Source organism: Saccopteryx bilineata, chromosome 11, assembly GCF_036850765.1.
Source record: "Saccopteryx bilineata isolate mSacBil1 chromosome 11, mSacBil1_pri_phased_curated, whole genome shotgun sequence".
Classification (NCBI taxonomy): domain Eukaryota; kingdom Metazoa; phylum Chordata; class Mammalia; order Chiroptera; family Emballonuridae; genus Saccopteryx; species Saccopteryx bilineata.
This window is the reverse complement of record NC_089500.1, coordinates 76,557,527-76,573,225: the sequence shown is the minus strand read 5'-3', so window position 1 is coordinate 76,573,225 and position 15,699 is coordinate 76,557,527. Positions and strand designations below refer to the sequence as shown.

The 15,699-nt window shown below is 47.2% G+C and overlaps 1 protein-coding gene across 3 annotated transcripts in view; it reads left to right on the top strand.

Annotated features, from left to right (window-relative positions):
- The first annotated feature begins 7,676 nt into the window (after positions 1-7,676).
- SLC35A3 (solute carrier family 35 member A3) overlaps positions 7,677-15,699 on the top strand; it is a 24,452-nt gene continuing 16,429 nt past the window's right edge. The window contains exons 1-2 of one of the 3 annotated variants that reach the window (XM_066246271.1): positions 7,677-8,028; positions 14,099-14,303. In XM_066246271.1, the coding sequence (XP_066102368.1) occupies positions 14,117-14,303 (187 nt within the window). In that variant the 5' untranslated portion in view covers positions 7,677-8,028; positions 14,099-14,116. Of the gene's footprint in view, positions 8,029-8,270; positions 8,293-8,348; positions 8,545-14,098; positions 14,304-15,699 lie in introns of those variants that run through there. The other 2 variants (XM_066246270.1, XM_066246272.1) reach the window with 2 other exon arrangements.

Sequence of the window (15,699 nt, the reverse complement as noted above, 5' to 3'; positions counted from 1 at the left end):
CCAATTCTAGTGCTTGAGGCTAAGGCCATAGAGCCAACCTCAGCGCCGAGGTCAACTTTGCTCCAATGGAGCTTTGGCTGCGGGAGGGGAAGAGAGAGACAGAGAGGAAGGAGAGGGGGAGGGGTGGAGAAGCAGATGGGCACTTCTCCTGTGTGCTCTGGCCAGGAATTGAACCTGGGACTTCCACACGCCAGGCCGACACTCTACCACTGAGCCAACTGGCCAGGGCCTGAACATTCTTTCCTCGGTCCTTCAGCGGGGACTCAGAAGGTTATCGGGAGGTCTGCTGTAGACTCAGGCATTGCCGCAGGACTGGGAAGGCCACAAGACTAAGTTCCCAGGCTCCTTAAGGCAAGATGGGTTTCATCATGCCTCAAGCTACTTGATTTTAGCTAATTTAGCAGCTTGATTGTAGTGACTCCATTTAATTTCTTAAGCCTTTCCTCGCAGGCCAGGCCTTCCTTAGTTATATAAACAATGTTTTCAATGAAGTCCTGTTGCCAAGGAGGACAGACTTACTGAAATTGTGCCAATAACTATATTGCCACAAAAAAAATAAGAATACTCAGTATTTACGTATTCTGGAGGGGTCGGGCAGGGAGAAAAAGATAACCTTCTGTTTACAAAGACAGAGTTTACCAAATTACTATGAGTCATAGATAGATTAAGGGGAAAGGGACAGGGTTTCCTTAAATCCAGAAAACATAACATTAACATCAGTAATATTAAAAACAACCAAAACAAACAAACAAAAAACCCACAATCACCCCCATCGGTTTATTCAGCGCTATGTAATTCATTCTTGTTCCACTCGGCTTTGGGTGAACAGTCTCATGAATCCCTCTATTCCTAGACTAGGGTCTGGACATCCTGACTCGATCGACTGGTAGGGACTCAAAGTATAAGTATAACGATTAATTCAACGTCAAAGAACAGGTATGAAATGTACTTTATAAAACTAAATGAATATGGTCTTTACAGAGAAAAAAAATCTGCAGACTTAATATATAATAATTCTGAGCCATACTATTCCATGCAGATACCAAGTATGTAGTTAGAATATGCCAAGAATATATCAAATTTATTTATCTAGTAAAGAGATTCAGTAAGCATGGAGCAAGTCCTAGACCTTTCCGTAGTCATACAACTCCATCGGTAAGTAACATAGATTAAAACCACAGATTCCTAGAAGACACTAGATTTGAATTAAAGAAAGTCGCAACCAACTTAACATTTAAACAAGTAACTGAGATTTTGATTTATTCATTATGTTTTTGTTGTCTAATATTAGGCAAAGCAGCAATCTGGACTCTGATAAGTAGAAACATACCAGAGATAGTTAGAGTATTGAGAACTCTCTACGAACCTCTCAAACGGCAAACCATTTCTGAAATAACTCATATAAACCACTTGGCCCCATACAGATTTAGCCTGGGGAAGGCCAGCCATCTCTTCTGATTGGACAACTCTTCCCACGCAACTCACCCACAGCAGCAGAGCAGAGAAACCTAATTATTTTTAGAACCTCTCTTTTTATAAAAGAACAAGTTTTAATTTTTCAGGGGCCCTCCAGCACATCAGTTTCAGGTACAGAATACGTCCTTTAGGATTGGATGTGGGAAAGGCAACGTATGTATCAATAGTTGTCAAGAGGTTTGAATACTTGCTTCACTAGGATCACAGGTAACTGGGCTTGGCTAGATATTTAACCAAAGGACAGTAAAAGATTTTAAAAGTGCTCGTAGGGAGTTAACAGGATTGTAAAGAATCTTACCTCTTTCAAAAGTGGGAAGACTTTGTCCTCGTAAATAACCAAGGACATGATAAAAATCAACGTAAAGCACAGGGAACTATTCAGTTGGACAAAGAATTGTTGATATAGAGGCAAATGACTCAGAAGGCAAAGAGAAATATCTTACGACCGCTTGCTAGAGCAAACAAGGGATCCAAGGTTCTGCCATGTGAACAGACAGAAAACTGAGCTCTAGTTTTGTGTCGGTACACTTGTTATTAAAACTTTTTGACAATCTTATAAATCCATCAAACCTCAGCCAGCTTAGACCACCACAATTACATTTTCCTTTCTGAGAACCTCTACAACCTCTACATTCCTTCAGAGTTGTTGCTACAGGTCCTTCTTCTGCAACAAAGTGTCACTTTATGTCAGCACAAAACTGGTCTCCTTTTGCTAAACAAAGACCTATCCTGAACACCTTCATAAAAGCGGTTGCTCAGAGCAGAGTCTCATTTACAAATACTGATTTCGTTTTAATCACCGTCACTTCTGTCTTATAGAGAAAGCTAGGAGTTGAGATGGTTGTGACCATCTGTAATACATTAGCGTGTTTGGCAGGCTAGCAGAGCTTATGAATATGCAGCTTATCACTGCTAATAGCCATACCCATCCTAAGTTGCAAAACCGAACGCATTCATTGACATTACAGAATAAAAATGAAAGGCAAAAGCTATATAAAATGATGTAATTTTAAAATTATGCTCTGTGATGAATGTTTCAGTACCCTATTTAGAAATGATCTGGGTAGCTCATGAAAATTCACTAATTAATGCAATTTGGCATCACTACACAACTTTAAGCTACCTAAAGATCTTGGTAATTATTTCCAAGATGACATACTACAAAACAGAATGACTGTTGAAATAAAGCATGCCAGAGTAGTGATTCAATTTGGTTAAACACAAATGTGCATTTTTTTTGTCATCTCAAATATTGATATTTAGTAGATGTTTGACATAGCTTATTTGATTGGTAAATCTGTATAAGTTCAGGAAAAACATACACAATAAAAATAAAAATGTCCGGCCCTGGTCGGTTGGCTCAGCGTTAGAGTGTTGGCCCGGCATGTGGCAGTCCTGGGTACAATTCCCAGTCAGGGCACACAAGAGAAAGGCCCATCTGCTTCTCCACCCTTCTCCCTCTCCTTCCTCTCTGTCTCTCTCTTCCCCTCCCGCAGCCAAGCTCCATTGGAGCAAAGTTGGCCCAGGCACTGAGGATGGCTCCATGGCCTCTGCCTCAGGTGCTAGAATGGCTCCTGTTGCAGCAGAGCAATGCCCCAGATGGGCAGAGCATCGCCCCCTGGTGGGCATGCCGGGTGGATCCCGGTCGGGCACATGCAGGAGTCTGTCTGCCTCCCCACTTCTCCCCACTTTTTTTTTAGGAAAAAAAAAGAAAAGAAAAAAAAAGAAGACACAACTATCTTATTAATCCAACAATATATATATACAAATATATATATATTTGTATTTTTCTGAAGCTGGAAACGGGGAGAGACAGTTCTCCACCCTGCTTCTCCACCCTTCTCCCTCTCCTTTCTCTCTGTCTCTCTCTTCCCCTCCCGCAGCCAAGCTCCATTGGAGCTCTGTTGTGACCAGAGCCACTCTAGCGCCTGGGGCAGAGGCCGAGGAGCCATCCCCAGCGCCCGGGCCATCTTTGCTCCAATGGAGCCTCAGCTGTGGGAGGGGAAGAGAGAGACAGAGAGGAAAGAGAGGGGGAGGGGTGGAGAAGCAGATGGGCGCTTGTCCTGTGTGCCCTGGCTGGGAATTGAACCCGGGACTTCTGCACGCCAGGCCGACGCTCTACCACTGAGCCAACTGGCCAGGGCCTAATCCAACAATATTAAACTAGCCTCATTTACCAAAGATTTGCCTAAGTAATATGAGCTCACATTCTTACACCATTTGAGTTAGTTTTTATCACGATACATATTTTGGCACATTGAAATGATCACAAGATTAATTTCCTTAATTTCTGGGAATTTTAAGAATTACATAGGCTTACTTCTCTCTATACCGATCCAAACAGATCTCTTTGAAGGAATTTTATAATCTAATCAGGTAATAATACCATCTAAAGGAAAAGAAATATTACCCACTCAGAGACACATAAATGGATATATAAACAAAAAAAGAGCTTATAGCTTCAATGAAAATATTTCAGCTCATTTTGTATTTCAGCCAAGCAGAAATACAAAGCCCACCAGTTCATATAGAGGAATGTTCTCCTCCCAATGGGTACAAATTCTTAATTGAATTGACCGGATTCTCTGCTACAGTGGTAGGATTCAAATAATTTAACAACCAGTTCTCTGCCCTAATGACCATTAAGTATAAATATAAGGCCCTGGCCGGTTGGCTCAGCGGTAGAGCGTCGGCCTAGCGTGCGGAGGACCCGGGTTCGATTCCCGGCCAGGGCACACAGGAGAAGCGCCCATTTGCTTCTCCACCCCTCCGCCGCACTTTCCTCTCTGTCTCTCTCTTCCCCTCCCGCAGCCAAGGCTCCATTGGAGCAAAGATGGCCCGGGCGCTGGGGATGGCTCTGTAGCCTCTGCCTCAGGCGCTAGAGTGGCTCTGGTCGCAACATGGCGATGCCCACGATGGGCAGAGCATCGCCCCCTGCTGGGCAGAGCATCGCTCCTGGTGGGCGTGCCGGGTGGATCCCGGTCGGGCGCATGCGGGAGTCTGTCTGACTGTCTCTCCCCGTTTCCAGCTTCAGAAAAATGAAAAAAAAAAAAAAAAGTATAAATATAAAAAAAGTGATATAACAAAAGGTAGTTTATTTCATGCATTTAATACTTAAATAAGAACAATAAAAGAGGTACACAAAACTAGATTATAAGACAGAGTTTTAAGATATTTTGAAAAAATATTAAATAATTCCTGACAAAAAACAATACGACTGTTATTTAAGGTATATCCAGATTGCTTCTTCATTGGCGTCCTCACTTGCAAAATTTTTTTTCATCTATGGACAGAATGAACATGACTTCGGGTGCTTAGAATACGGTGTTGTGCAGATGAACGTTAAAAAAGAGTAAGGAGGGTAAATTTGTGATTTCCACATCCAATGGTGGCTACGCAGGCGCCCACCTTACAGAGAACCCTGATTACAAGTGCCATTTTAGCAACCGGTTCGCTGAACTCAACAAAAAATTACGAATCGGTTCTGCCAAACAAATATAGACCAGCTTAATTTCACCGCTGAATAAGACCAATTTTTTTTTTTTTTTGATGCCCAGACCACCAAGTTCACCCACCAAGCGGGAACTTCAGAGCACTGGTTAATAACTAAGGCTTTGACCAGAATCAGCAAGATCCGTGGGGCAGCCATGATCCAGGGTAATGTCCCCTGGTTCTGAATGTACAGACAGAGCCGATGGCCTCATTCCCGTTAAACTACCCCCTGAGACCCTCACCCAAAGACTAAGTAAGTCCGTGTCATTGGGCAAGAAAGCCTCACAGAAACCCCTCCTGGCTGATGGACGAAATGAAAAGTAAATTCATTCTAAATCTATCAAGTAGGTGGTCTAGAGAGTGTTACACTCTCCTGATCCATCTCAGGGCAGAAGGATCCCACTGACTGCGCCTGAGGACACGGAAGTGACCTCAACGAACTCCTCTTAAAGCTAAGTGACAGACAAGTAGATAATAATCGTTCTTTGTCCTGAATAACCAACCAACAAGGACACACCAGAGTCAACTAATCTGGCAGCTTGAAGAAACCACCTGTTTTTTCTCGTTCACAAGCTGTGATTTCACGTCAGTACTTTTAAGAAGCGTAACTGTAGAGGAACAAAGTGGGAGTGACACCAGGAAACCCGAGGTTTTTCTAAACACTGACTTTTATTTTTTTGCAGTTTCAGTATTTTGACGAGACAGCTTTTAAAAATGTCACCATAGGCCCTGGCCGGTTGGCTCAGCAGTAGAGCGTCGGCCTAGCCTGCGGAGGACCCGGGTTCGATTCCCGGCCAGGGCACACAGGAGAAGCGCCCATTTGCTTCTCCACCCCTCCGCCGCGCTTTCCTCTCTGTCTCTCTCTTCCCCTCCCGCAGCCAAGGCTCCATTGGAGCAAAGATGGCCCGGGCGCTGGGGATGGCTCTGTGGCCTCTGCCTCAGGCGCCAGAGTGGCTCTGGTCACAACATGGCGACGCCCAGGATGGGCAGAGCATCGCCCCCCGGTGGGCAGAGCGTCGCCCCTGGTGGGCGTGCCGGGTGGATCCCGGTCGGGCGCATGCGGGAGTCTGTCTGACTGTCTCTCCCTGTTTCCAGCTTCAGAAAAATGGAAAAAAAAAAAAAAAAAAAGTCACCATAGTCCCCACTCTCTCTCCCTCTCTCTTTTTAGATTTCATTTATTGATTTGAAAGAGAAAAGAGAGAGAAAGGAAGGCAAGAGGAAGGAACAGGAAGCACTAACTTGCCGTTGCTTCTTATATGTGCCTTGACCAGGCAAGCCATGGGTCTCGAACCGGCAACCTCAGCATTCCAGGCCGATGCTTTATCATCCACTATGCCACCACAGGTCAGGCCTCACTCTTATTTATTCTTTTATTTCTCTCTCTCTTTTTTTTTTCTTACTGAGTCTTAAGTCATTAAAGTCCCTAAGCTACCAGGCATCCGTTACTTTGTGTGCAGAGTGCTAGCAGGATCAACTGCCCCAGGATAATTTGATTTCGGGTTAATTTCTCTGGGGCACCATGAGAAGCCTCTTACGGTGCAATGTTATAACGCATTCATGCTTTCAACAGGGTCGCCAGATTTTGCAACTAAAAATACAGGCTACCCAGTTAAATCTGAATTTTGGATAAACAATGAATATATTTTTTTAGTACACTGTATAAGCATACCCCAAATATTGCACACACTAAACAACTATGTCTTTATTTGACATTTCAATTTAACGAGGTGTCTGTCCTCAATGTTATCTGGCAACCCTAACAAGTCACCTCTGAGACCCTTTGTCCTGTTTGCCCGGGGGCTGACCTTACACTGATCTGCTGTCTCTTTCCCGAGCCAAAGTTCTACCTTTGCGATCTGTTCTGAGAGGGAGGCCAAAGCTGGTACTTTGCCCGGGTCCCCAAGTTGCTGGTTTTCTCTCTTCCTTCGGGGCCATCTCTGTTGTCACCTACACTTCCAATCCCTATTACTACCTTTGCTGTCGGCCACCTTTTTTGCCCTAAACTGTGCTCACCCCATTTCTGAATCTCTTTCTTCCTGTGACAGCTCAGTGTCGTGTTTTAAAGCATGGACAAACAAGGCCTGAAATCCAGTTTACCTTTTCAGTAGCTAGGAGAACTCGGGTAACTTATTTAAAACTCCGGAAAGCCTCTGTTTGTCCTTCTGCAAAATACAGGGACAAATGCCTAACTTCTAGGGCCGTCGGGAGAGTTAAAGGAGCCGACGCGGGCCCGCTGCACAAAGGCACGACCCTAATCAGCGTCTTATTCCCCAAGGAGCGCCGGGCCCCGAACGCGAACCCGGCTCCTACCAGGGCGCGGGGCCCCGTGCGCTCTTGCGCCGCCTGCTGGTCTTGAACACGGTCACCCGCGGGCGCAGCTCAGGCCAACACAGGTACATGAAGTTCCTACCAAGCACTGAGCACCGCGGCAGGGGCCGCGAGCCAGAGACCGCGAGCACACTGCCGGCCTCGAGGGCAGTGTCCTGCAGAGGGGACAGGTGCCACCTGGCTCCCGACACCACGAGGTGGTCGCCGGGCGCTGCAGATGCTATCGGAACCCTGGGAGGAACGAAGCAGGGAGGGCTCCCGGTCTGGGCTCTCGGCTGAGCGAGCCCGCGCTCGCCCATGTCGCCCGCGGTCAGTGCTGGCGATCGTCCTCTGTCCCCGTTCCCTTCCTGGGCCCGCCTCCGCGTTCCCTCCCCGGAGGCCTTTGCCCCGAAGGACTCTGCCTTTCCGTGCGCACGGCGACGCCCCGGGACGGGCCCCCGGGACGCTCGGGACACGGCTGGCAGGCGGGGGTGAGCGGACGGCGACGCCAGCACCCGGGGGGCCGCCTCCCCGGCCAGCACGGCCGCCACGACGGAGCCTGGAACGGCGTGGCGCGGGCCGCGGCAGCAGCCGGAGCGTTTGGGGGACGGGACCGCGGGCGCCCGGAAGCGCCTGGGCCGCCCCGGGCTGGCGGCGGCGGGCGGCGCTGCGCAGCACGGGGCGCGGAAGACCCGACAGGCACGGCAGCCCCGGGCGCCCCGCGAGCGCGCGGCCGGCCGGGCTGCGGGGCAGGTGAGCGGCCGGCGCGGGAACGGCGCCCGAGCGGCGGGGCGGGGCGAGGACGGGGGCAGGGACGCGCCGCGCGCCCGGACGACGTGCGGAATGTGCCGGGGGGAGGGGAAGGGCCGAGCGCTCGTGTGTGGGCGGGGGGTGGGGGGGACCGCGGCCGGCGGGGGGCGTGCCTCCGTGACCCGTGACCCCGGGCGGGGTGGTCCCGGCCCCGCCCCCGCGCCCCGGGCCCGCCCGCGCTGCGCACGCCGCCGGCCGCACGGGATGGTAAGGCGGGTGCGGGCCCGGGGTCCCGGCGGCCCGCGGTGCCCGGGGGCGGGTCTGCGGGTCGCGGAGCGGAGGGTTTGTAACGTCTGTACTTAAAGCCGCTGAGCGCCTCTCCCGAACGTCGGTCCCAATGAATGGAAGAACGGGATTCAATGTGAGAATGGACCTTGCTTGGGAAGTTGCAGGTCCTGACTTGACAGTGGAAGACTCATTCTGTTCTGTTACGTGCAGCGTTTGAAGCCTTCAACTTGGGTCAGGATGAAATTTGGGACAGTTCTCCTTGGTTGAGCCCTAAGTCACTTCTCGCTGGTCAACGTGGGTTGGTTCCTTGAAAGGGAATGGACTTCTGAGATTTTCATTTCTGGCCCGCGCTGTCCTCCCGAGGGTTGGTTCTATGCCTTCCGAGTCTCAGGTTGGATGTCGTTCTTCCGTTTCCCAGTGCCACCTCCTCTGTGCTGTCCGGCCTTTCTCCTTTCCTCTCTGCCCAGGAGCGGTGGCTTCCAGACCAGGCGTACTGTCCTCCACCTGCGCCCTTTCAGTCACCCACCTCCACATTGCTGCTTTTTCTTTTTAATTATTTTCATTTGTTGATTTTAGATAGAGAGGAAGCTAGAGAGAGAGAGAGAGAGAGAGAGAGAGAGACTGTTCCTGTATGTGCCCTGATGGGGCATCAAACCCACTGCCTTTGTGTATCAGGATGATGCTCTACCAACTGAGCTATCCAGCCGGGGCTCCTGAAAGCCGGAGGTCTTATGCATTCCGTGGTCACTCTTTCCTCCGAAATGCTCAGTGACTATCGGCTCCTGAATAAATTCAAAATTATTTAGGCTGGCATTCAAAGCCCTTCAAAATATGGAACTATTCATGACTCCGATCAGATCAATATATCCCTTTTTTTCTTTCTTTTCTAAATTATTTTATCTAACATAGCCTAATTTTTAGCCAAACTGGACTGGTTACTTTGAAATGGAGTTTCCAAACATGCCGTTTGCCTGCCTGCCTTGGTCTTGGCTTACATCCTTTCTTCTTACAAGGAAGACCTTCCTTACCCCCTTGTAGAAATTAATCTTTAATTAAATGTCACCTTCTTCTTATGAAGCTTTCTGAAGTCCAGCATTAGTCCAAAGCATTCTTTTTCCCTTGAGTGTTGGGCTTTATAAATCTTATAATTCTTTTAAATTTGTGTTGTACTAGAGTTATTTGAGAAATTTACCCCTACTAGGGTGAATTTAAATTCTTTTAACATTTAAGTATTTGAGCATGGTATTAAAATGTATATTAGACTCATAATAAATAGTTATTACTACATTAAATTATAAAATGAAATAATCAAACTCTTAGAGTGCTCCTAGAGGCAAGGATAACTCCAGTGTTGTAGTGTGTGACCTGATTTTAGACTTTTGTTAGTAACATTACATTCAGAAGTACTTTCCTGTTGCATGTTTTAGTACATCACGTGATCCTAGTAACGCATTTTTGAGGTAGTATAGTTATTCTCACCCCTGTGGGAAACTAATTTCCTCTCTACTCTTCTGAGTTCTTAGCTGTGACCTCTATAATAAAAGACAGATTAGCAAGAGAAAAACAAATGCATTTATAAAACATGTATGCTTAAGATTAATACGAATGGGTAGCTGAACATTAGATTTCAACCCTCTAAAAAGCAGTGTATTCTGAGTATTCACTCACAGTGCTGGAGTCCAGAAACTCAAGTTAATACCACTGGGCTGACATCGCAGTGCCGATGGGGCCATGCTTCCTCTGGAGGCTCTGGGGCAGACTCTCTCTGTCCTCCCCAGCCTCTGGCTTTGCCAGCACCCAGTCGGGACTGCGTCACCCCAGGAAAGGCCAGCCTCTCCCAGTACATGTCTGCCCTGTCTTCACAATGCTTTCTCTGCTTGTGTGTCCACCCTGTGTGTCTCTGATGAGCATTTTGTGTTGGCATTTAGGGATCACCTCGCTCATCCATGAGACTCTTCCCAGCTCGAGGTCCTTAATTTCATTTGCAAAATCCCCTTTTCCAAATAAGGTGACGTTTGTAGGTTTCGGGGATCAGGACCTGATATTTTGGGGGGCCGTTATTCAGCCTGCCTCAGGAATCCATCTTTTGTATCTGGTCACGTGCTGTGCTAGGATGTAGAGGTTGTAAAAACCCAGAGATGTAGGACCGTGAGATCCTATAAAGTTGTAAGCTCAGTTTACCTTTTCTTTCAGCCTGCCACAGGGTCAGACTCTGGGCCTGGTTTTCAGAAACGTTGACGTGGCCGCTCGAGGAGACAGGCAGTTGTTTCAGGGCAGTCAGTCGTACAGGCTTTGATTCCTCCCTCGGACCTTGGGCTGTGAATTTGGGCCTCAAGTGCATCTTTTCTTCTCTCCAAGCTTTCTGGCTGACTTAGAAGCTACCAGTGAACACCATTGTTTGCCCATGTCCAATGAAATGTTTGTGGCAACAACAACTTGGTCATAGGTGATAAGTCTTGATTATATTATAAGTCTTGATAAGTATTATTTCCCCTGGCATGGTGAACTGCCAGGGATGCCTGTACCACTGGTAAGATGCCGTTACTATCTCTGTATCTCTCTAGTCATCAGAAGACCGATGCCAGATTCCCCTTGTTCCGGTTCTGGAACCACATTCGGTTCCCACTGTATCAATATCGAATTATTTTGCATTTAGTCATTGCAAAGTAAAATTTAAATTAGAAAGCAGAGAAGAGAGCGTTGGGGAGATTCCTGAAAAGTGTGGGCAGGCCTCCTGAAAGGCGGGCCAGTAGATGGGTCAGCACTTTCAGAGGAGTCCAGGAGGCCGCACGCGCTGCAGCCAGAGCAGGCCCCCGAGCGGGGCTGGGGCAGAGGTGACAGAAAGCGGTCCCCTCCGCGTGGCACCTTTCTGTGTCCACGGTCACGAGTGCCGTGGAGCGCCTGTGGGCCCGCTGTTGCTCAGCAGGTCAGCAGTGGGGAGGGAGAGCTGACCTGGAGCAGGGAAGGGTGGGGTCTGCTGGAACCTGGGGCACCCTCGCAGCCCTGAGAACCTTCCGGAGTAATGGCTCTTGCTTCACGTCCGCCTTCCAAGTCTTATGCCAGGTTCTAGCCTGGCACCACACAGAGAAGGGGGTTTGGGGAAATGTGTTTGAGTTCAGCCAAGTGGACATAATTTCATACCAGGTACCATAATTCCCTGTGATATTTTCCTGTTGCACCCCATGTAATAGCAGACTATTTCTTGAATTATTAGAGTAATAGGTGTCTTCCGTGCTGGAGGATACGCTCCATAAAGACACAGATCACATGTCGTGTTCATCATTGTGTTCCCAGGCTCGTCACCGGGCCTGACCAGAGCAAGTGCGGATTAAATAGGGACGGCAAGTGTAGGACAGCGTTATATTTATTCTGGCCTTGATGTTCATCTCCTTAGAGTTGAACTTTTATTAACAGTTAGTACTCCAGGACCCTGCCTTGCTTTTACACTACTGTTTGTTCTTTGTGTCATACCTGGGCCTTCTGCCTCGGGCTGGACGTGGCAGGAAGTGACCGCAGCGGGAAGGGGCGGGGCAGGGCATGCAGGAGGGCAGGTGAGCGCCTGTCACAGGGCGCCGCACACCCAGAGGTCTGTTGTCCAGACCTGTGACTCTGTGGAAAGCTTACGACAATACTGAACAATTTTTAATCTAAAAATTAAGATGTAAATAAGTTTTATATTTATATAAGTTAAGGAAATATTTATTCTACCAGATTGTAGTGATGGAAATTCCGCAGACTGTGAAAGACCAAGGTAAAAATTAATTTACAGGAAGTTGACATTATCTTCTGTAAATAGTCACCCGACATCTGGAGGAAGAAAGGGAGGGGAGAAACAATGAGAAGCTGTCTAATCCAGGCTGTCACCAGGACCGGAAATGGGGAGGATTAGAGCGGCTGAGTTGTGAGTAGGGTGGCACTTTTCTGCGAGCCCTTCAGAGTGAACCACGGTAGTGGCCGTTGTCATCTGTCATAGAAAGAAAACTGAATTTACTGCTACTGTAAATTACTTTTGACTCATACTTGTTTCACTTTATCAAAAAAGAAGATTTGGGGGTTTTCACAGGGTTACTATAGATTTCACCTATGACATCACCTTGCCACTCTGAGAATACTGTGTCTGTTTCTGAGGCACTTTGAAAAGAAGTTATAAAATGTGTCAGAGTAAAGCCTCTCGGGATGGATTTTGTCTGTCATCATTTAGCGTGCAGTTTATAAGTGCAGTTTTAAAGTTTGGACATCATGAGAGATAATGGACCAAAAATTGCAGCTGAGGTCACAGCAGTTCTATAAATATTGTCTTTTTCTGTTCATTTACTTGAAGAAACTTGAATAGGTTTGTTTTTATGCCAATAGCTGTTTTTGACAAGTGTATAATGTGAACTTGTATTTGCATAGCATTTTATAACTGCTGTGCTTTCATATGTACTCGAGAAGAGTATTACATCGTACTTAGGGAGTACATTTCAGGACTCGTGCTTAGAAAATGTAAGTACGGCTCACTTTCAAAACGATACGGTAGAAATTTAGCCTTCTGTTTTTATAATAGAAGGAAAATTGATTTGTAGGGTTTCTTAGGTACTTGATAGTCTTTAAAAATCTATAAAAAATTTATTACATTCCTAAGACTGACTAAACATTTAGTTTTTTAGGACTTTTAGTGGCTGGAGACATATATCAGCAAAGAACAGACATTGTCGTCTCCGCAGAATGATGGGCCGCGTACACAGACGCAGAAGATGATGTAACGCGTACAAGCTACTGGAAATAAGTCTGTAGCTACAAGGACCTGTGTATGAGAAGATGGGTCATGTTATTAGTGCATGGTGTACTCGTGGCTCACATATTATTTAGAAGCTACTTGTTGAACACTTTTAACATGTTTAAAAACGTGGGCTTGGAAGAGGAAAGGAAGGGTCCCCGATCCTCACGAGCAGTGCAGGAATGGGTCAGGAGCTCCTGCACTGCTTTTCTTGGCTTCTGCATGAGTCTCAAATTATTTCAAGAGTGTTATTATTGCTTGGTGGTGGTGCATTTTTATCGCAGCTCCTTTAAAATTCTTGTCTGATGATTCCAACATCTGCGTCAGCTTCCTGTCTGTTGATGGTCCTCACTCCTCCTCGTGAGACTTTCCCCTGCTTTTTGCTGTGATGGATATACGCATCTTTGGGTTGTGACGTGGGCATTCTGACTGCTACACTGATGGACTCCTGTGTTAGTAGACAGCTGGGGAGGGAGGGATGGCCTGTATGCTACACCTTGCACAGGGCAGGAGCGGAGGACAGGGCTCTGCCCCGCAGTCTTGTGGCTGGCTGCAGTCCTGGTGGGAGGGGTCTGCCACCTCTGCTGTCACTGGTGCCGGTGGGGGTGGCCGGCAGGGCTCTGCCCCCAGGTTACCGGCTCCCAGTCGGGAGGGTTCCGGCTGCAGGGCTGCTCTCTGCCCGTTCCTTCAGCCAGGGACGGGGGTTTCTCTTGGGGCTTTTTTGTTGTTGATCTGCTGTTGGTGGTTCTGGTTGTAAACTGCGGTAGCACCAAGGGTGAGACACACAGGTGACAAAAAGTTCCCAGGGTGCGCATTGGTGGGGCATCACCCACGATCTGAGGTCCCTAGCCTGTTTGTCTTACTTTCTCCTCCTTTCAGAGTCTCCTGGCAGCTGCCCTTTGCGCTTGGTCCAAAGCGGGAGGGATGGGGTGGAGTGTCTGTTCCTGCTCCCCTGTCTGGGGCGGGCTGTCTCCACTTAGATGTTTTCTAATTTTGTTTATTCGCCCTATTTATTTTGTCTTTCAGGCAGATGCAGATAAAACAATGTCTGCCAACCTAAAATACCTCTCCTTGGGAATTCTGGTCTTTCAGACGACCAGTTTGGTCCTAACGATGCGTTACTCCAGGACCTTAAAGGAGGACGGGCCGCGTTACCTGTCGTCCACGGCCGTGGTGGTGGCCGAGCTCCTGAAGATAACGGCTTGCGTTCTCTTAGTCTACAAAGACAGCAGTAGGTATCTGGGTTTCTGGGTTTCAGCGATGAAATTTAATTGTTTAGTATTATATGTGACAACAATGTCACTAGATGTTGGTAACCACACATTTGAACACTATTGCGTTATCTAATGCCTTAGTATTAAGAACATTTCAATCTGTTTCATTTTATTAAGACAGTTTTAGTATAGAAACAAAGGCATTTTGTTCTAATCTATAACAATCATGTCTTCTAGTTTCTTACATTTATAATAATTTGAGAATAGGAGCAAATTCTATAAATCTGTGATTGTTAGACATTTACTAAAGTGGAAGGCCTTTTATTTGCTGTTTTAATTAGTCCAGCAGTTTTAAACAGCTTTATTGAGATCCAATTCATGTACATATAATTCACTGATTTTAAAGTGTATATAATTCATTGGTCTTTTTAGTATAGGACCTTGTTTGTTGAAGTTTTATATATATGTATACACACACATATATAAAATTCTCAGCTGTAACCATTTTTAGGTGCACAGAGCAGGGGCAGTAAGTGCATTCACAAGGTTATACAGCCATCGGCAGTATTTCTAGCACTTCCGTCAGTGCAGGCGGAAACTCGGTGGCGAGCAGGCAGTAACTGCGGTGCTTGGGTCTACGTGCTGTCTGCGCATTGCCTGTTTCAGCTGTTCCGTCCACGCGGACCATGCCGCCGTTTGTTCTTCCATGTCTGCTTATTTCACGTAGCATACTGTATCGGAACTTAATTCCTTTTTATGACTAAATGCTATCCCATTGTATGGGTGTGTGTGCGTGTGTGTACACATAAACATTTTATCCATTCGTGTACAGATAGGCACTTGCATTGTTTCAGACTTTTGGCTGCTGGGAAAAGGGCCGCGTGAGCTGAATAATGCTGCAGTAGACGTGCACGTCTGTCAGGGTCCCCACTGTCAACTGTCACTTCTGCCCGGGACCCTGCAGTGGACCCGCCAGGTCACGTGCTCATTCTGTGTTTAACTTTTTGAAAACACACCAAACTTTTTTGCACAGCGACAACACCATTTTACCTCCCCACCAGCAAAGTACAAGAGTTTCAGTTTTTCCACATCCTCACCAACCCTTGTTACTTTAAAAAAAAAAATACTGCCTTTCTGATGGGTATGAAGAGGTATCTCTGTGGCTTGGGTGTGCATTTCCCGAAGGACTAGGACCGTGAGCGTCTTTTCATGTGCTGATTGCCATCTGCATGTCCTCAGAGAGAGCCCGCTGGCCATTTTTCAGGTGGCATGTTTGTAAATTTGGTACATTTTCAAAACTGTCAGGGAGGCCAGTGTGGGGGGTGCATACCTACCTGGGAGAAGAATAGAATGGAGAGAGATTGATCGGTATATCGCCTTGGAGGCTGGATTTCATTGTGGCAGCAAAGAGAG